The 21,595-nt window shown below is 53.7% G+C and overlaps 1 protein-coding gene across 5 annotated transcripts in view; it reads right to left on the reverse strand.

Annotated features, from left to right (window-relative positions):
• The window catches only part of SLC37A4 (solute carrier family 37 member 4), a 135,647-nt gene that overhangs the window by 52,264 nt on the left and 61,788 nt on the right, over positions 1 to 21,595 (reverse strand). For all 5 annotated transcript variants that reach the window (XM_075327453.1, XM_075327448.1, XM_075327449.1 and 2 more), the window contains one exon: positions 6,780 to 6,918. In XM_075327453.1, coding sequence (XP_075183568.1) covers positions 6,780 to 6,918 — 139 coding nt within the window. The remainder of the gene's footprint in view (positions 1 to 6,779; positions 6,919 to 21,595) is intronic.

A 21,595-nucleotide genomic window follows, 5' to 3' on the forward strand; every position in this document is an offset into this window, starting at 1 on the left:
CCCCCGCGCTGGCTACCAGTACGTCACAATCGGGGGGTAACAAGTGGGGGTCACCCCTCCTTTATACCTCCCGACCGACAGACAGAGCACGTGACGCGCTCTCTAGCGCCCCTCTTATAGTCAGGCCAATTATGGAATTGCCCGACAATAAGCAAGGAGGCCGCTATACTACTTATGCCGATTATTGAAGGGTCCCCGGTGAGAGTAAGGTATATATTCCCCCGACCTCCGCGGGCGGAATATATAAAATCTCCCCGAATCTCACTGGCCTCCCCACAATAATCCTTGGCACAATTCGCTGCCACCAACCGATTTACGGTAACTATTAGCCGAACACACAGACGTGGGATTCAAGATCGAGATAACAGAACAGCCCAAGATTAATTATATAATTTAATCAGCCTAAAGCACACTAGAAACTACAATATATACAATAGGGAATCTACAGAATATACATATGTCAGAGTACAGTTACAATCAAAGCATGGGTTACAAACAGGTATGCAATTCAATCAGTTACCTTGTGCGTCTGGCCACAGGGGGGCGCTGTAGACCAGGTTTCTAGGAACTCCCACAGATGTTTCCTGCACGTGCCCCCAGCGAAAAGAACACTGGAAAATGGCCGAAGTAGGGTTATCAACCTGGGCAAATCCAGGTCCCCTCCTACCTTAGTGACCTCAGAGGGAGCACTGCTCCACCCCTGGCTGGAGTTATGGACAATCCACAACATGGAATATGGGCCATAACTTTGCCTGGGAGCGTCGTAGGCGGACGCCAATGCTCTCATTGTGACAGTTATGAATTTAGCTACAGAACGAGGGGACTCATGACCTGTCTGCCAGTTCCCCATTGGCTGATATCACGCCTGGGGCATTTCCCAATGTCCTGCTCCCATAAAAAGGGTGTGCCGGCATCGTCCGCATGCGGAGACACCATTTTTATGGTTGCCATATTTATCGGAAATATGGCTTGCGAGATATGAACCATTTTTTACTGGAGTCGTTCTGTCTGGCTATTTCCATAGCCTTGCTAACTAGCTAGCAGCCCCCACTACAGGGTCACGGCAGGGAGTCATCCTGTGTCCATTGTCCCTAAGCCACCTAATTTCCATATCACAGGACATGGCCATGGAGGTGTAAGTGGAACACTGAGAACAAGAAGGGAGGGGGCACTGCCAGGGAGTGATGAGGGATTATGACTGGAGTCATAATTCATCTTCATATCCCGGGATTTGCCTCACAGCCTCCATCAGCTGGGACATGAATTGGGTCCCCCGGTCAGTGAGCATTTCCTGGGGAAAACCCACTCGGGAGAAAATCTCCAGCAATGCGGTGGCCACCTTGTCAGCCCGAATGGACGACAAGGCCACTGCTTCTGGGTACCGGGTGGCATAGTCCACTACCGTCAGTATGAAGCGTTTCCCGGAGCTGCTGGGGATGGCCAGCGGGCCGACCAGATCCACAGCCACCCTCCTGAAAGGCTCATCGATGATGGGCAGAGATACCAGTGGGGCTTTGGGGCGTGGCCCCGCCTTCCCCACTCTCTGACAGGTTTCACACGAACGGCAGTAGGCAGCCACATCGGCCCCCATTTTTGGCCAGTAGAAATGCTGGTTTAACCTGGCCTTGGTCTTAGCGATCCCTAGGTGTCCGGCCATCGGAATCTCATGTGCGATCCGCAACAACTCCGTCCGGAACGGATAGGGTACCACCAACTGTCGGTCCCTGGGCCACGCCTCCGGTGAACCCTGCTGGACCGTGGCCCGGTACAGCCGTCCTTGGTCCCAGACCACTCGCTCCGGGTCCGAGTCCGAGGGAGGCTGGGCCGCCTGCTCCTTAAGAGCTTTCAGGCTGTCGTCAGCTTCTAACGCTGCCTGAAACCCCTGACTAGATGTGGCCAGAATCGACGAGACTGTCACATCTTCGGTCAGTACCCCGGGACCTGTGTCCTGGCCTCCACCTGACTCGGCTGCCACTTGGTCAGAAGGGGAAGAGCTATCGGACCTCCGGGAGGCCCCTTGGCTTCCAGCACTCCCACTGCGGGTGACAGCGGCCACAGCCGCTGCGACCGTGGGTCGTGCCTGCTCCTCCTCCGTTCCTGACCAAGTCGCCGGTTCAGGCAGACCTACCTGGCTTCCTGACACCCCGGTTGTGGGGGAACCATGCACCGAGATCTTACCTGGGAGCACTTCCGCTCCTGGACCGGCCCCAATCTCACCTGCCTGTTCCCCTCCTGCAGCAACAGAACCCCGCTGTGAAATCTCTGGGGACCCCACATTTGCTGTGGTAGCCCCCACCCCACACACTGGTCCTCCCCCTGCAGCACCCTGCTCTCTGCTTATCCCTGCAGAGGGCAACAGATCCCAGCTCACAGGCTGATTACTTGTAGAGGCATTGTCACACCTTTCTCTGACCCCCTCCCCTGTCACAGCTGCAGCTGTGTGTGTGTCTATGGTGTCTATGCAAGCAGAAATATCAGAGTTCACTCCCTCCTCCCTTACATCATTCATAGATAACACATTAACATTGTCCGGAGGCATGTCAGTACTGGCTGAAGGTTCAGCCCTTGGTTGGGGCCCAAACTGGGAGGTTATCTGCCCCAAATCTGTCCCAAGTAGCACGTTTGCGGGGATCCGATCAGTTACCCCCACCTCCCTCACCCCTCGCCCTGCGCCCCAGTCCACATAAATGTCAGCAACAGGCAGCGCCGGGTCAATGCCTCCAATCCCGGAGACAGCGAGGGTTTTTCCAGGGATCAAGTCTTGGGGGGACACCATCTCAGGCCGCACCAGAGTCACCTCCGAGGCACTGTCTCGCAGTCCCATGGTCACAGACCGGCCGACGGTGACAGGTTGGAAGCTGTCCAGGGACCTACCACCACCCCCACCCACACAATACACCTTGGGCGGCCCTTGGGACGGGGACGGAGCCGGGGCCTTGGGACGCTGAGGGCACATGGCCTTGAAGTGTCCAGGTAGGTTGCACTGGTGGCACCGTCTTGGTTCTGCCACGGGCCTGGAGAGGGGAGTTGAGGGGGACACCCCCTGCAGTCTAGGGGCAGGTGGGGCAGTCGCAGAATTCATCTTACCCCCTCTCCAGGTGCTGCTGGTGGCTGCTCTCCTGGCTTCAGGAGCCCGATTGTTGGTGTAGTCATCGGCCAGGGCAGCTGTAGCCGTGGACCCCTTTGGCTTCTGGTCTCGGATGAACTGGCGGAGATCCTCAGGGCAGTTCCACAAGAGTTGCTCCGTGATGAACAAGTCCAGGATCTCCGGTCCGGTGGAAAGCTGCAGGCCTTGGGTCCAGTGGTCGGCAGCTCGGGCAAGTGCCCGCCGGTGGTCAGCCCAGGAGTCCTTTGGTCCCTTCTGTAGGCTCCGGAACTTCTTGCGGTAGGACTCCGGAGTGAGGTTGTACTGTTGGATCAGGGCCCGCTTGATGGTGTCGTAGCCCTGATCTGCCTCAGCAGGCAAGTCCCCAAGGATATCCAGGGCCTTACCCCTTAGACGGGGGGTCAGGTATTTGGCCCACTGATCCTTGTCCAGATGGTGCTGCAAGCAAGTCCGTTCAAAAGCAGTCAGGAAAGAGTCCAAGTCTCCATCCTTCTCCAGCACTGGGAAGTCCTCAACACGGACCTTTGGAAGTTTGGTGTCTTGAAGGTCACGTGTGGCTGATGAGGGCCGGAGCTGAGCTAGCTGCAGCTGGTGGTCACGGTCTGCCTGTTGCCGTCGCTCTTCACGTGCTGCTTGCCGCTCCGCAGCCTCACGCGCTGCTTGCCGCTCCGCAGCCTCAGCGTCACGCGCCGCCTGCCGCTCTGCCCTGCGCTCTGCCAGGAGTTCCTTGTAGCCCTCCTGGTCTCCAGCCTGGAGAAGGGCCATAGCCATTTGAAGAAGGCTATCCGAGCCTCCCAGGCTCGGTGGAATGGCACGTGGTGATCTGCGGCCCGCTGCGGAGCCTGGTGATTCACTGTCCATTGCAGAGCGGAGGGCTGGCATCTGGCTCGTTGAGGACCCTTGGGCGAGCTCCTCCTCATTTTGTCCAGCAGTGCCAGGTTGTGCGATGTCCTCTGCAGAGCTGTTCTCTGGCGTCGGGCTCTTGGAGGGCTCGTGGACAACCTCCTCATCGTCTCTGGCCTGAGCATCGGCCATTCCTTTGGCTTTGCTCCTGGTGCTCTCAGCCATTCTTGCAGACTTTGGTCACTGACACAGAACTGACACCTGATGCCTCCACACACCTTACAGTATCTGCACTCTGACACTCTAGTGTTGAGCTAGTCTGAAGACCCCAGCAGCCACAGCTGCTGCAGGCAGTCTTTAGTGTCTGGGAGTATGGGTCTCACACTCACACACACTATTATCTCGATCCCACCGCTATGCCCCCAATATGTCACAAACCACCGGGGGGGTCACTCAGAAATCCCCCGCGCTGGCTACCAGTACGTCACAATCGGGGTGTAACAAGTGGGGGGTCACCCCTCCGTTATACCTCCCGACCGACAGACAGAGCACGTGATGCGCTCTCTAGCGCCCCTCTTATAGTCAGGCCAATTATGGAATTGCCCGACAATAAGCAAGGAGGCCGCTATACTACTTATGCCGATTATTGAAGGGTCCCCGGTGAGAGTAGGGTATATATTCCCCCGACCTCCGCGGGCGGAATATATAAAATCTCCCCGAATCTCACTGGCCTCCCCACCATAATCCTTGGCACAACTCGCTGCCACCAACCGCTTCACGGTAACTATTAGCCGAACACACAGACGTGGGATTCAAGATCGAGATAACAGAACAGCCCAAGATTAATTATATAATTTAATCAGCCTAAAGCACACTAGAAACTACAATATATACAATAGGGAATCTACAGAATATACATATGTCAGAGTACAGTTACAGATAAAGCATGGTTTACAAACAGGTATGCAATTCAATCAGTTACCTTGTGCGTCTGGCCACAGGGGGGCGCTGTAGACCAGGTTTCCAGGAACTCCCACAGATGTTTCCTGCACGTGACCCCCAGCGAAAGAACACTGGAAAATGGCCGAAGTAGGGTTATCAACCTGGGCAAATCCAGGTCCCCTCCTACCTTCGTGACCTCAGAGGGAGCACTGCTCCACCCCTGGCTGGAGTTATGGACAAAATCCACAACATGGAATATGGCCATAACTTGGCCTGGGAGCGTCGTAGGCGGACGCCAATGCTCTCATTGTGACAGTTATGAATTTAGCTACAGAATGAGAGGTTTCATGACTTGTCTACTAGTTCCACATTGGCTGATATCACGCCTGGGGTATTTCCCAAGCTCCCGCTCCCATAAAAAAGGTGTGCCAGCATCGTCCGCATGCGAAAACACCATTTTTATGGTTGCCGTATTTATCGGAAATATGGCTTGCGAGATATGAACCATTTTTTACTGGAGTCGTTCTGTCTGGCTAGTTCCAGAGCCTTATAATGAGATACAACTCTTGTTACAGGGTGACAGCAGGGAGTCATCCTGTGTCCTTTGTTCCCACATCACCTAATTTCCATATCACAGGAGATGGCCATGGGATGGGTTGCTAAACAAGTTGTGTGAAGGAAAGGGGGGGTGACACCAGGAGAGGGCTTCCTGACATAACTTGAATATCATGATTTATCGTCATATCTCCGGATTTACCTCACACCCTCACTGTCGGCGTCAGCCCGACTGTCCCGCCCTTCCCCCTGACTGGCAGGTCCGGGGGCGGGATTTTAAGGCACTAGGCCGCGAAAGCCGGGAGCTAAAGTTAAACACCGCGGCCGGCCGGCAGGCGCGGTCGGCGCAGTAGTACCGTACCAACCCCGCAGTCGCTGCCCAATCTGCCAAGGTGCTCCATGTACCGTCCCCACGGGGACACTGAGTACCTCTGTGCCGTAGAGTGCTTAGTGAGGGGGACGGAGGACAGCAAGTGTGCTCCAGCTCTCACTGTCGGCGTTAGACCGACCGTCCCGCCCTTCCCCCTGACTGGCAGGGCCGGGGGCGGGAGTGAAAAGGCACTAGGCCGCAAAAGCCGGGGACTAAAGTTAAAAACCGTGGCCGGCCGCAGGCACGGTCGGCGCGGTAGTCCCGGCGTCATACGAATCACCTCAGGCGCTGCAGCGTCTGAGGCCAAGGTGCTCTATGCACCGTCCCCAAGGGGACACAGAGTACCTGTAGGTGCAGGGCCCTGTCCCTGATGATACTCCGTCTCCTGTCCGGCAGAATCCCACAGGGGCTGCGGAGGGAGGCCGGTCCCAGTGCCTGGATGACCGGATAGGATCCCACTTCACCCAGAGCCCATAAGGGATGGGGAAGGAAAACAGCATGTGGCTCCTGCCTGTGTACCCGCAATGGGTACCTCAACCTTAACAGCACCGCCGACTCAGTGGGGTGAGAAGGGAGCATGCTGGGGGCCCTGTTATGGGCCCTCTTTTCTTCCATCCGATATAGTCAGCAGCTGCTGCTGACCAAATTGTGGAGCTTGCGTGGATGTGTGCCTCCTTCGCACAAAGCATAAAAACTGAGGAGCCCGTGATGCACGGGAGGGTGTATAGCAGAGGGGAGGGGTTTACACTTTTAAGTGTAATACTTTGTGTGGCCTCCGGAGGCAGTAGCTATACACCCAATTGTCTGGGTCTCCCAATGGAGCGACAAAGAAAAGTGAGGTTTAATGAAATGCAAAATATAATGAAAACCTGCGGTAAGAATTCCTCTTACAATCTCATGATACATGAACAGTGACAATTTCCCCCCCCAAAAAAGGAAAATAAAAAAAAAAGTTGTACTTACTGTTAGCGGACAGTGCCACAATTGCATGGGAGGTGCCACAGAAATTGGAAGGGGCACTTTCATTCGCGATAACTCCAAACAGAGCAATGGGGCCGTAAGAGGAAAAACCAAAGACGGCGCCGAGAATCAGGATCCAGACCTAAGAATATCAATCAGGGCAATAAGTCATTATTCATGTGGTTAGTGACATTACAATCCACAAATCACATCTTAGATTGAAAAAACAACACATATAAAGTCTGACGACACTCACATGGCAAAGTGCCCCATGTATCAGGGAGGTACTATAGGAGTAAGATTACCGTATCTTACCTGCCGGCATCTGCACATTTTTTTTTAAATTACCTATTCTGCCATAATTGCGGTATAATGCACATATGACATCACATCAGGCCGATTAATCGATAAGCAAGCCGTAGATGATGGCAGGTAAGAGCCGGCATACTAATTTAGATTACTAATGTGGCTAATGTAATGGGACATGCGAATAGATTTGAGCCAACTCTACTGGTAACTCGTTCTGCAAATTGCGATCAGTGAGCTCGCTCTGACGGCAGCTGTATAACACTGCTCAATCTTCTCAAGTTGTTAAATAGTTAAAATTGCAATTGTCATGTTATTAAAACTCCTCTCAATTCTCAAGAGCAAAGGCATTTTCTTCGGCGCTCTATTGGGAGACCCAGACGATTGGGTGTATAGCACTGCCTCCGGAGGCCACACAAAGCAATTACACTAAAAAGTGTAAGGCCCCTCCCCTTCTGGCTATACACCCCCAGTGGGATCACTGGCTCACCAGTTTTCTGCTTTGTGCGAAGGAGGTCAGACATCCACGCATAGCTCCACTGTTTGTAGTCAGCAGTAGCTGCTGGCTCTATCGGATGGAAGAAAAGAGGGCCCATATAGGGCCCCCAGCATGCTCCCTTCTCACCCGTGATGGTGCTTGTAAGGTTGAGGTACCTATTGCTGGTACGGAGGCTGGAGCCCACATGCGGTTTTCCTTCCACATCCCCCTGAGGGGCTCTGTGGAAGTGGGATCCTGCCGGCCCCCAAGCCCTGGGGCCGGGCTCCATCCACAGACCCATAGAACCTGCTGGATTGGGAGCGGGAGTGCCGTTCAGGGACATGGCCCTGCAACTTCAGGTACTCTGTGTCCCCGGCAGGCACGGACACTCTCAGGGCTTGCTGAGCGTTATAGTGCGCCGGGGACAGTGGCGCTGTACGCTGGGGGTTAGGTCACTGCAGCTTTGCTGAGTGACGATTGTGTGTTGGGAACTACTGCGCCGACCGCTCCTGGAGCGGCGGCGCAGCTGCGACTTGTAGTGCGCCGGAGGCTTGGCGCCGACCGCGCTTGTACGGCGGCGGCGTTTTTAACTTTAGCCCCCGGCTTCTGCGGCCTAGCGCCGCTTCGTTCCCGCCCCCACCCTGTCAATCAGGGTAGGGGAGAGACGCTGCTCAATGGCTGCGCCGAGGGCTGGAGCCTTATTTACATGCTCCAGCCCTCTCACTAGGCACAAGGGGAAGCAGACTTCCCGCTCTTCGTCGGTGTACGCCCAGGGCCCGCCCCCCCTCTCCACAAGGACGCCGGCAGCCATTACACATGCGATCTGGCTGGAAGGAGGCAGCAGGCTCTGGGAGACCCAGACTAGAGGGATTTCTGGCGACCACACACCGCTCCTAAGCGGGTGGTAAGCTGCACAGTAGTGCAGGCCCCACTAGTGCCTCAGTGATATATTAGTGTACTTCTTTATTGGTACCATATATATATATATATATATTTATATAGTGCACTGTAAGGTCGCTTCTGGCTGGACACTCTGTACTGCTCTGAGGACGCAGCAACATGTCATCCGCAAAACGCAAGGCTGCCAAGGCACGGGCTGTGTGCACTGTTTGTACTGCATGTGGGGCTGATCTACCGGCAGGCTCCAATGACTCACATTGTGTGCAATGTTCAGTCCCAGTGGCACTTCGTCAGCCAGAGCCTATTGTGGTGGTAGCCCAGGCAGAGACGCCTGTGAACCCTGCCCCGGTGACGGGGACAGACTTTGCAGTGTTTGCTGATAAAATGTCTGAGGCTATGACAAGGATCCTGGAGACCTTGCAGGCCAGGCCAGTTCCTCAGACTATGGACACTGCTGTGGCTATGCTCACTGGTCCCCCTCAGTTGGAACTAATCCGTACTTCAAGGGGGTCTCAAGCATCACAGGCTGAAGTCTCTGACTCAGATGACAGTCCCAGGCAGCCTAAGCGAGCTCGCTGGGAAAGACCCTCCACGTCTTCACACGGTTCAGGGTCTCAGCGACAAGAGTCTCTCTGTGATGAGACTGAGGACGGTGATCTGGATTCTAATCCTGAGGCCCCTCTCAATCTGGATGCCCCTGATGGTGACGCCATGGTTAATGACCTTATATCGGCGATTAATAGGCTGTTGGATATTTCTCCCCCAGCCCCTTCTGCAGAGGAGGCAGCTGCACAGCAGGAGAAGTTCCATTTCCTGTATCCCAAGCATAAATTAAGTGCTTTTTTGGACCACTCTGACTTCAGAGAATCAATCCAAAAGCACGACGCTCATCCAGACAAGCGTTTCTCTAAACGTTCTAAGGATACCCGTTATCCTTTTCCCCCTGAAGTGGCCAAACGCTGGACCCAGTGCCCAAAGGTGGATCCCCCAATTTCCAAGCTGGCGGCTAGATCCATAGTCGCAGTAGAAGATGGCGCTTCACTTAAAGATGCCAATGACAGACAGATGGACCTTTGGTTGAAATCTGTCTATGAAGCTATCGGCGCGTCGTTTGCTCCAGCATTCGCGGCCGTGTGGGCACTACAGGCTATTTCAGCGGGTTTAGCACAGGTGGATGCTATCATGCATCCAGCAGTGCCACAGGTGGCGTCCCTAACTTCGCAAATGTCTGCGTTTGCGACCTATGCTATCAATGCTGTCCTAGAGTCTACGAGCCGTACCTCTATGGCGGCCGCCAATTCTGTGGTTTTGCGCAGAGCCTTATGGTTAAAGGACTGGAAAGCAGATGCTGGTTCCAAAAAATGCTTAACCAGCTTGCCATTATCTAGAGACAGACTGTTTGGTGAGCCATTGGCTGAAATCATAAAACAGTCCAAGGGTAAGGACTCTTCCTTACCACAGCCCAGAGCAAGTAAACCTCAACAGAAAAAGTGGCAGTCGAGGTTTCGGTCCTTTCGAGGCTCGGGCAAGCCCCAATTCTCCTCGTCCAAAGGGACTCAGAAAGGACAAGGGAGCTCAGATTCCTGGCGGGCTCACTCACGCCCCAGGAAAGCAAATGGAGGAACCGCTTCCAAGGCGGCTACCTCATGACTTTCGGCCTCCTCCCTCCGCATCCTCGGTCGGTGGCAGGCTCTCCCGCTTTTGCGACATTTGGCTGTCACAGGTCAAGGACCGGTGGGTAACAGACATTTTGTCTCGCGGGTACAGAATCGAGTTCAGTTCTCGGCCTCCACTTCGGTTCTTCAGAACCTCCCCACACCCCAACCGAGCAGATGCCCTGCTGCAGGCGGTGGACTCTCTAAGAGCAGAAGGAGTCGTGATCCCTGTCCCCCCTCTGGAACGGGGCCGAGGATTTTACTCCAACCTCTTTGTGGTTCCAAAAAAGGACGGCTCCTTCCGTCCCGTTCTGGACCTAAAACTGCTCAACAAGCATGTGAACGCCAGGCGGTTCCGGATGGAATCCCTCCGCTCAGTCATTGCCTCAATGTCCCAAGGAGATTTCCTAGCGTCAATAGACATCAAAGATGCTTATCTTCACGTGCCGATTGCTACGGAGCACCAACGCTTTCTGCGCTTCGTGATAGGAGACGAACATCTTCAGTTCGTGGCTCTGCCATTTGGTCTGGCGACAGCCCCCCGGGTGTTCACCAAGATCATGGCAGCAGTGGTAGCAGTCTTGCACTCTCACGGACACTCTGTGATCCCTTACTTGGACGATCTATTGGTCAAGGCACCCTCTCAGGAGGCATGCCAACTCAGCCTGAATTTTGCACTGGAGACTCTCCAGGCGTTCGGGTGGATCATCAACTTCCCAAAGTCAAATCTGTCACCGACCCAATCACTAACGTATCTTGGCATGGAGTTTCATACTCTCTCAGCGATAGTGAAGCTTCCGCTGAGCAAGCAGAGGTCACTACAGACGGGGGTGCAGGCTCTCCTTCAGAGTCAGTCGCACTCCTTAAGACGCCTCATGCACTTCCTCGGGAAGATGGTGGCGGCAATGGAGGCGGTTCCGTTTGCGCAGTTTCATCTGCGTCCACTTCAATGGGACATTCTCCGCCAATGGGACGGGAAGTCAAAATCCCTGGACAGGAAAGTCTCCCTTTCCCAGACGGCCAAGGACTCTCTGCAGTGGTGGCTTCTTCCCACCTCATTATCACAGGGAAGATCCTTCCTACCACCGTCCTGGGCGGTGGTCACGACAGACGCGAGTCTGTCAGGGTGGGGAGCAGTGTTTCTTCACCACAGGGCTCAGGGTACGTGGACTCAGCAGGAGTCCAGCCTTCAGATCAATGTTCTGGAAATCAGAGCGGTGTTTCTTGCCCTGCTAGCCTTCCAGCAGTGGCTGGAAGGGAAGCAGATCCGAATTCAATCGGACAACTCCACAGCGGTGGCATACATCAATCACCAGGGCGGGACTCGCAGTCGGCAAGCCTTCCAGGAAGTCCGGCGCATTATGATGTGGGTGGAAGCCACGGCCTCCACCATATCCGCAGTTCACATCCCCGGCGTAGAAAACTGGGAAGCAGACTTCCTCAGTCGCCAGGGCATGGACGCAGGGGAATGGTCCCTTCACCCGGACGTGTTTCAGGAAATCTGTCGCCGATGGGGAAGGCCGGACGTCGATCTAATGGCGTCTCGGCACAACAACAAGGTCCCAACCTTCATGGCACGGTCTCGCGATCAAAGAGCTCTAGCAGCAGACGCCCTAGTGCAAGATTGGTCGCAGTTCCGGCTCCCTTATGTGTTTCCACCTCTGGCACTCTTGCCCAGAGTGCTACGCAAGATCAGATCCGACTGCAGCCGCGTCATACTCGTCGCTCCAGACTGGCCGAGGAGGGCGTGGTATCCGGATCTGTGGCATCTCACGGTCGGCCAACCGTGGGCGCTGCCAGACCGACCAGACTTACTGTCCCAAGGGCCGTTTTTCCATCGGAATTCTGCGGCCCTCAACCTGACTGCGTGGCCATTGAGTCCTGGATCCTAGAGTCTTCAGGCTTATCCCAAGGGGTCGTTGCCACCATGAGACAGGCTAGGAAGCCCACGTCTGCTAAGATCTACCACAGAACGTGGAGGATATTCTTATCCTGGTGCTCTGCTCAGGGAGTGTCTCCCTGGCCATTTGCATTACCTATCCTTCTTTCTTTCCTCCAATCTGGGTTAGAAAAAGGTTTGTCGCTCGGCTCCCTTAAAGGGCAAGTCTCGGCGCTATCTGTCTTTTTTCAGAAGCGTCTAGCACGACTTTCCAAGGTGCGCACGTTCCTGCAGGGGGTTTGTCATATCGTACCCCCGTACAAGCGACCGTTAGATCCATGGGATCTGAACAGGGTACTAGTTGCCCTCCAGAAGCCGCCCTTCGAGCCTCTGAGGGAGGTTTCACTTTCTAGACTATCACAGAAAGTGGCTTTTCTGGTAGCGATCACATCTCTTCGGAGAGTGTCTGAGCTGGCAGCGCTGTCATCCAAGGCCCCCTTCCTGGTCTTCCACCAGGACAAGGTAGTGCTGCGCCCCATTCAGGAGTTTCTCCCGAAGGTGGTATCCTCTTTTCATCTTAATCAGGATATCTCTTTGCCTTCGTTTTGTCCTCATGCAGTTCATCGGTATGAGAAGGATTTACATTTGTTAGATCTGGTGAGAGCACTCAGAATCTACATTTCCCGCACAGCGCCCCTGCGCCGTTCGGATGCACTCTTTGTCCTTGTCGCTGGTAAGCGCAAGGGGTCGCAGGCTTCTAAGGCCACCCTGGCTCGATGGATCAAAGAACCAATTCTTGAAGCCTACCGTTCTGCGGGGCTTCAGGTTCCGTCAGGGCTAAAGGCCCATTCTACCAGAGCCGTGGGTGCGTCCTGGGCATTGCGACACCAGGCTACGGCTCAACAGGTGTGCCAGGCAGCTACCTGGTCGAGTCTGCACACTTTCACCAAACATTATCAGGTGCATACCTATGCTTCGGCGGACGCCAGCCTAGGTAGAAGAGTCCTGCAGGCGGCAGTTGCCTCCCCGTAGGGGAGGGCTGTCTTGCAGCTCTAACATGAGGTATTTCTTTACCCACCCAGGGACAGCTTTTGGACGTCCCAATCGTCTGGGTCTCCCAATGGAGCGCCGAAGAAGAAGGGAATTTTGTTACTTACCGTAAATTCCTTTTCTTCTAGCTCTTATTGGGAGACCCAGCACCCGCCCTGTTGTCCTTCGGGATTTTTGGTTTGTTTGCGGGTACACATGTTGTTCATGTTGAACGGTTTTCAGTTCTCCGATGTTTCTCGGAGTGAATTTGTTTAAACCAGTTATTGGCTTTCCTCCTTCTTGCTTTTGCACTAAAACTGGTGAGCCAGTGATCCCACTGGGGGTGTATAGCCAGAAGGGGAGGGGCCTTACACTTTTTAGTGTAATTGCTTTGTGTGGCCTCCGGAGGCAGTGCTATACACCCAATCGTCTGGGTCTCCCAATAAGAGCTAGAAGAAAAGGAATTTACGGTAAGTAACAAAATTCCCTTCTTTATTGTTCACAGCTTCTTGGCTAAGTTAGCGGCCACCTCTACAGTCTATCAGCGGTGGCCAGTCTCCTCGCAAGGAGCGCAGTGCTTACAAGCTATTTCCTAAAAAGCCTGGAAGCGCTGCCCTGAAGTTAACTTGATCTTACAAACTTCACTCTCCCTGCGCTCCACTGACCCTGCAAAGGAAAAGCTATTTCCGATGGTTTAGAAGAAAACTAGGGGTTACGGACGCTGCTATCAGAATGAGCTCACTAGTGATGAGTGGGCACTACCATGCTCAGGTGCTCAGTACTGGTAACTAGTGATGAGCGGGCACTACCATGCTCAGGTGCTCAGTACTCGTAACTAGTGATGAGCGGGCACTACCATGCTCGGGTGCCCGGTACTCGTAACTAGTAATGAACGGGCACTACCATGCTCGGGTGCTCGGTACTCGTAACTAGTGATGAACGGGCACTACCGTGCTCGGGTGCTCTGTACTCGTAACTAGTGATGAGTGGGCACTACCATGCTCGGGTGCTCAGTACTTGTAACTAGTGATGAGCGGGCACTACCATGCTCGGGTGCTCTGTACTCGTAACTAGTGATGAGTGGGCACTACCATGCTCGGGTGCTCAGTACTCGTAACTAGTGATGAGCAGGCACTACCATCCTCGGGTGCTCAGTACTGGTAACTAGTGATGAGCGGGCACTACCATGCTCGGGTGCTCAGTACTGGTAACTAGTGATGAGCGGGCACTACCATGCTCAGGTGCTCAGTACTCGTAACTAGTGATGAGCAGGCACTACCATGCTCGGGTGCTCAGTACTGGTAACTAGTGATGAGCGGGCACTACCATGCTCGGGTGCTCAGTACTGGTAACTAGTGATGAGCGGGCACTACCATGCTCGGGTGCTCAGTACTGGTAACTAGTGATAAGTGGGCACTACCATGCTCGGGTGCTCAGTACTGGTAACTAGTGATGAGTGGGCACTACCATGCTTGGGTGCTCAGTACTGGTAACTAGTGATGAGCGGGCACTACCATGCTCGGGTGCTCAGTACTGGTAACTAGTGATGAGCGAGCACTACCATGCTCGGGTGCTCAGTACTGGTAACTAGTGATGAGCGGGCACTACCATGCTCGGGTGCTCAGTACTGGTAACTAGTGATGAGCGGGCACTACCATGCTCGGGTGCTCAGTACTGGTAACTAGTGATGAGCGGGCACTACCATGCTCGGGTGCTCAGTACTGGTAACTAGTGATGAGCGGACACTACCATGCTCAGGTGCTCAGTACTCGTAACTAGTGATGAGCGAGCACTACCATGCTCAGGTGCTCAGTACTCGTAACTAGTGATGAGCGGGCACTACCATGCTCAGGTGCTCAGTACTCGTAACTAGTGATGAGCGGGCACTACCATGCTCGGGTGCTCAGTACTGGTAACTAGTGATGAGGGAGCACTACCATGCTCAGGTGCTCAGTACTCGTAACTAGTGATGAGCGGGCACTACCATGCTCGGGTGCTCAGTACTGGTAACTAGTGATGAGTGGGCACTACCATGCTCAGGTGCTCAGTACTGGTAACTAGTGATGAGCGGGCACTACCATGCTCAGGTGCTCAGTACTGGTAACTAGTGATGAGCGGGCACTACCATGCTCGGGTGCTCAGTACTGGTAACTAGTGATGAGCGGGCACTACCATGCTCGGGTGCGACTCGAATACCGGAGCATAAAGGAAGTCAATGGGGAACTCAAGCATTTTTCTGGAAAATCTTATGGAAAAGAAGGGAATTTTGTTTACTTACCGTAAATTCCTTTTCTTCTAGCTCCAATTGGGAGACCCAGACAATTGGGTGTATAGCTATTGCCTCCGGAGGCCACACAAAGTATTACACTTAAAAGTGTAAGGCCCCTCCCCTTCTGGCTATACACCCCCAGTGGGATCACTGGCTCACCAGTTTTAGTGCCAAAGCAAGAAGGAGGAAAGCCAATAACTGGTTTAAAGACCAATTCAATCCGAGGAAACATCGGAGAACTGAACCATACCACATGAACAACATGTGTACCCGAAAAAACAGAAAAACCCCGAGAAAACAGGGCGGGTGCTGGGTCTCCCAATTGGAGCTAGAAGAAAAGGAATTTACGGTAAGTAAACAAAATTCCCTTCTTCTTTTTCGCTCCTAATTGGGAGACCCAGACAATTGGGACGTCCAAAAGCAGTCCCTGGGTGGGTAAAAGAATACCTCGTGATAGGGCCGTCAAACAGCCCTTTCCTACAGGTGGGCAATCGCTGCCTGAAGGACTTATCTACCTAGGCTGGCGTCTGCCGAAGCGTAGGTATGCACCTGAAAATGCTTGGTAAAAGTATGCAGACTCAATCAGGTAGGTGCCTGACACACCTGCTGAGCCGTAGCCTGGTGCCGTAATGCCCAGGATGCCCCCACGGCTCTGGTAGAATGGGCCTGCAGCCTTGAGAGAACCAGAAGCCCAGTAGAACTGTAGGTTTCAAGAATTGGTTCCTCGATCCCCCGAGCCAGGGTGGATTCAGAAGCTTGCGACTGTTTACGCCGACCAGCGACAAGGACAAAGAGTGCATCCGGGTGGCGCAGGAGCGCCATGCGGGAAATAGAACCTGAGTGCTCTCACCAGAACCAACAGATGCAAATCCTTCCGAAATTGATGGACTGGACGAGGACACAAAGAAGGTGAGGTGATATCCTGATTGATATGAAAGTGGGATACCACCTTAGGGAGAAATTCTGGAATCGGACGCAGAACTACCCTGCCCTGGTGAAGGACCAGGAAGGGAGATTTGTATGAGAGCGTTGCTAGCTCGGAAACTCTCCTAAGAGACGAGACCGTTACTAGAAGGCCACTTCCCGAGAAAAGCGGGAAGGGAGACCTCTTTCAAAAGCTCGAAAGGCGGCATCTGGAGAGCAATTAGAACCTTGTTCAGATCCCAGGGCTCTAACGGCCGCCTGTACGGAGTGCTGAGAAGACAAACTCCCCGTAGGAACGTGCGTACCTGAGGAAGTCGTTTCTGAAAAAATACAGATAGCGCTGAGACTTGTCCCTAAAGGGAACTGAGCGACAACCCTTTTTCCAACCTAGATTGCAGGAAGGAAGGAAACATAGACGATGCAACCGGCCAGGGAGAAACACCCTGCGCCGAGCACCGAGATAAGAATATCTTCCACGTCCTGTGGTCAATCTTGGCGGACGTTGGTATGCTAGCCTGTCTCATGGTGGCAACCACGTCCTGAGGTAATCCTGACGACACTAGGTTCCAGGACTCAAAGCCACACCATCAGGTTGAGGGCCGTAGAATTCAAATGGAAGAATGGCCCTTGAGACAGCCAGTCTGATTGGTCTGGTAGTGCCCCCGGTTAGCCTACCGTGAGGCACCACAGAACCGGGAACCACAACATCCTCGGCCAATCTGTAGCGACGAGGATGGCGCGGCCGCAGTCGGTCCTGATCTAACGCAGCACTCTGGGCAACAATGCCAGAGGTGGCACATAAGGTAGCTGGAACTGCGACCAATGCTGAACTAAGGCGTCTGCCGCCAGAGCTCGATGATTGTGAAACCGTGCCATGAAGCTGGCACATTGTTGTTGTGCCGTGACGCCATTAGATCGACGTCCGGCCTCTGTCAGCGGCGCCAGATCTCCTGAAACCCGTCCGGGTGAAGAGACCATACCCTTTCGGCCACACCCCGGCGACTTAGGAAGTCAGCTTCCTAGTTTTCCACGCCTGGGATGTGAACTGTGGATATGGTGGATGCCGTGTCTTCCACCCACATCAGAACCTGCCGGACTTCCTGGAAGGCTTGCCGGTTGCGCGTTCTTCCTTGGTGGTTGATGTATGCCACCGCTGTGGAGTTGTCCGACTGAAGTCGGATTTGCTTGCTTTCCAGCTGCTGTTGGAAGGTTTGTAGGGCAAGATACACTGCTCTGTGTTCAAGAACATTGATCTGAAGGGTGGACTCTTGCTGAGTCCACGTACCCTGAGCGCTGTGGTGGAGAAAAACTGCTCCCCACCCTGATAGACTCGCGTCTGTCGTAACTATCGCCCAGGATGGGGATAGGAAGGACCTTCTTTTTGACCATGAGGTGGGAAGAAGCCACCACCGTAGAGATTCCTTGGCCGCCTGAGAAAGAAAGACGACTCTGTTGAGGGAGGTCGACTCCCCGTCCCATTGGCGGAGAATGTCACATTGTAGTGGACGCAGATGAAACTGCGCGAAAAGAACTGCCTCAATTGCTACCATCTTACGTAGGAAGTGCATGAGGCGTCTTAATGTGTGCGACTGGTTCTTAAAGAAGAGATTGCAGCCCGTAGTGAATGCTGTTTGTCTAGCGGAAGCTTCACTATCGCTGAGAGAGTATGAAACTCCATGCCTAGATATGTTAGCGATAGGGTCGGGGTCGGATCTGACTTTAAAAGTTGATGATCCACCCAAAACTCTAGAGAGTCTCCAGCGCAACGTTCGGGCAGTGTCGGCATGTTTCCTAAGAGAGTGCCTTGACAAGTAGATCGTCTAAATATGGGATCACAGAGTGACCCTGAGAGTGCAGGACTGTGACTACTGCTGCCCTGACCTTGGCGAAGACCAGTGGGACTGTCGCTAGCCGGAAGGTAGAGCTACGAACAGAAGGTGTTCGTCTCCTATAACGAAGCGTAGAAACGCTAGTGCTCTGGATCAATCGGCACGTGTGGATAAGCATCCTTGATGCCTAATGATGCTAGGAAATCTCCTTGGGACATTGAGGCGATGACATGGCGGAGGGATTCCATCCGGAACCGCCTGGTGTCCACGAGCTTGCTGAGCAGTGTTAGATCCAGAACGGGACGGAACGGCCCGTTCTTATAGGCACCGCAAATAATTTGGGGTAAAAACCGTGACCTTGTTCCTGAAGAGGAACGGGGGTCATCACTCTTTCTGCCTATAGAGTGCACCCTGTTTGCAGAAGAGCAGCGGCTCGGCCGGGAGGTGGAGAAGTTCTGAAGAATCGAGTTGGAGGACGAGAAGTGAGCTCTATCCTGTACCCGTGAGACAGAATGTCTCACACCCAACGGTCATTGACCTATGGCAGCTAAATATCGCCAAGGCGGGAGAGCCTGCTACCGACCGAGGATGCGGAGAGAGGAGGCCGCAAGTCATGAGGAAGCCGCCTTGGAAGCGGGTTTTCAGACTGTCTCTTTTTTGGGCGTGACTGAGCCCGCCAAGAATCTGAGCTCCTCTGATCCTTTTGAGTCCACATTGGACGAGGAAAAATGGGACCTGCCCGAGCCTCGAAAAGACCGAAACCCCGACTGCCTCCTGCTCTGTTGGGGTTTGTTGTGTCCGGGCTGAGGAAAGGATGAATCCTTACCCCTGGACTGTTTAATGGTTACATCCAAACGCTCACCAAACAGTCGGTCAGCAGAAAAAAGGCAACTGGTTAAGCAACCTTTTTTGGAAGCAGAATCTGCCTTCCATTCACTTAACGAGCAGACCAGGCTCTGCTTAAAAACACGGAGTAGCGGAGGCTACTGCCGCACGGTTCGCAGAGTCTAGGGCAACTTGAATCGCGTAAGAAACAAATGCAGACATTTGAGAGGTTAAGGATGCCACCTGCGGCACAGATGTACATGTAACCGTGTCAATCTGTGTAAGACAAGCTGAAATAGCTTGGAGTGCCCCAAGGGTGAGAATGCTGGAGCCAACGGAGCGGCGACAGCCTCATAGATGGATTTAGACCAGAGATCCATCTGTCTGTCAGTGGCATCTTTAAGTGCAGCTCCATCTCCCACTGCAACTATGGATCTAGCTACAAGCCTGGAGATTGGAGGATGCCGCTTGGGACACTGGGTCCAGTCCTTGACCACGTCAGGGGGCAGGGATAACGTGTATCCTAAGCCGTTTGGAGAAGCGCATATCTGGATAAGTGTGGTGTTCCTGGACTGCCTCTCTGAAGGCAGAGTGGTCCAGAAAAATACGTGAAGCTGACTCCTCCACTGGAGGAGCTGGGGAGAAATAACCAACATTCTATTGATGGACGCTATAAGATTATTCACTATGGCGTCACCATTAGGTGTATCCAGATTGAGAGCGGTCTCAGGATCAGAATCCTGAGCCGCTACTTCCGCCTCATTACACAGAGAGTCCTTCTGCTAGGACCCTGATGAAACCGAGGGCCGCTCATAGTGAGCCCGCTTAGGCTGTCTGGGACTGACGTCTGTGCAGAGCCGTGACTCTGGGATGCGTGTGACATTCCCGGAGCTGTTAGTTGTTCACACTGAGGGGGGCCATGGATCAATGATTCAACAGTGCCCATGTTGTGAGAGACATGTCCGGACTGCTAGGCTTCTAGTATCATAGCCATAGTCTCAGAAAATCTGTCAGTAAATACTGCAGACACCGTCCTCATCCTCTGGCCATTAGCAGAGACTCCGGCTGAGTTGGATACAATGGGGGTGTATGTAACCTGCCGGCCGTATAGCCGTACATGCTGTACCGGCTGCATAGAAAAACATGTGGTTCTGCACCTTTGTTTTACACAGAGAATATGCTGATAACTCCTCCGCACAATCCAGGAGGGTATATACAACGTGCGACCAAACAGTGCAATGTATATAGTACAAGCATATCTATAAGTGCACTTCTGCACTAGTGGGGTTAGCACCACAGGTGCTGCTTAACGCCTGTTGCAGCGATTGTGTGACTATCAGAATGCCAGGGTCTTCCACACTTGTCTCTGTATCGTACAGAAACTGACACTAATGGCTGCCGGCGTCCTGTGTAGAGAAGGAAGCCGTGGGCGTGCCTGAGAAAGTGCGGGAATCCGGTTTCACAGTGCACACAGTGAGAGGGGTGGAGTATGCAAAACATACTCCAGCTCTCAGCGCTGCTGTGCTATGCAGCGTCACGCCCCTACCCTGACTGTCAGGCCTGTGGGCGGTAACGAAGGGAGACTAGGCCCAGAAGCCGGGGACTCGAGTTAATAAGCGCGGCCGGCATATCAGTGCTGGCCGGCGCGGAAGTCCCCGGCGCACCACAAATCCCAGCGGCGCCTTAAATAAAAACGGCAGCGGCGGTTAGCGCGGTAGTCACCCAATACACTAACACACCCAGCAACGCTGTGGTGTGCGATGGCACTAGTGCGGACAGCGCCGCTGTCCCTGGCGCACTAACACACCCAGCAGTGCTGCCGTGTGTCTGCGCGGTCCCCACAGGGACACAGAGTACCTCCATGTAGCAGGGCCATGTCCCTGAAGATACTCCGCTCCATGTCCAGCAGATACCAGGGGCTGTGGATGGAGCACGGCCTCAGTGCCTGGAGACCGATAGAATCCCACTTCACCCAGAGCCCTGTAAAAAGGGATGGGGAAGGAAGCAGCATGTGGGCTCCAGCCTCCGTACCCGCAATGGGTACCTCAACCTTAACAAACACCTCCGACATGAAGTGGGGTGAGAAGGGAGCATGCTGGGGGCCCTCGTATGGGCCCTCTTTTCTTCCATCCGACATAGTCAGCAGCTGCTGCTGACTAAACAGTGGAGCTATGCGTGGATGTGTTGCCTCCTTCGCACAAAGCACAAAACTGGTGAGCCAGTGATCCCACTGGGGGTGTATAGCCAGAAGGGGAGGGGCCTTACACTTTTAAGTGTAATACTTTGTGTGGCCTCCGGAGGCAATAGCTATACACCCAATTGTCTGGGTCTCCCAATTAGGAGCGAAAAAGAAAATGCTGGCGTCTCACACTGATTTCCATTATAGTCAGTACACGAGTTGCGCCCGTCCAAGCGTCCACCTGCTGGTTACGAGTACTGAGCACCCGAGGAAGGTAGTGGTCACTCTTCACTAGCACACAGTAATGGATTCACTGGTAACTAATTTTGAGGTTTGCTGTGTATTGTGACACATAAAGGCTGAAGAGGTGAGAAAAAAATGTGTTCTTATAAAGTGTCTTAATATTCTTTAAAGGAACACTCTGAAGAAAACTCGGCAGGGCCTGATGAGGCTGAGTATGATGCAAGGATTGCAGTAACACCAGCGACACATCCCCTCAGGCCCTGCAATAGCTATAACACAATGTACGAGCCAAACCTTAATGCC

The sequence above is a fragment of the Anomaloglossus baeobatrachus genome, chromosome 11 (assembly GCF_048569485.1).
Source record: "Anomaloglossus baeobatrachus isolate aAnoBae1 chromosome 11, aAnoBae1.hap1, whole genome shotgun sequence".
Taxonomy (NCBI): Eukaryota; Metazoa; Chordata; class Amphibia; order Anura; family Aromobatidae; genus Anomaloglossus; species Anomaloglossus baeobatrachus.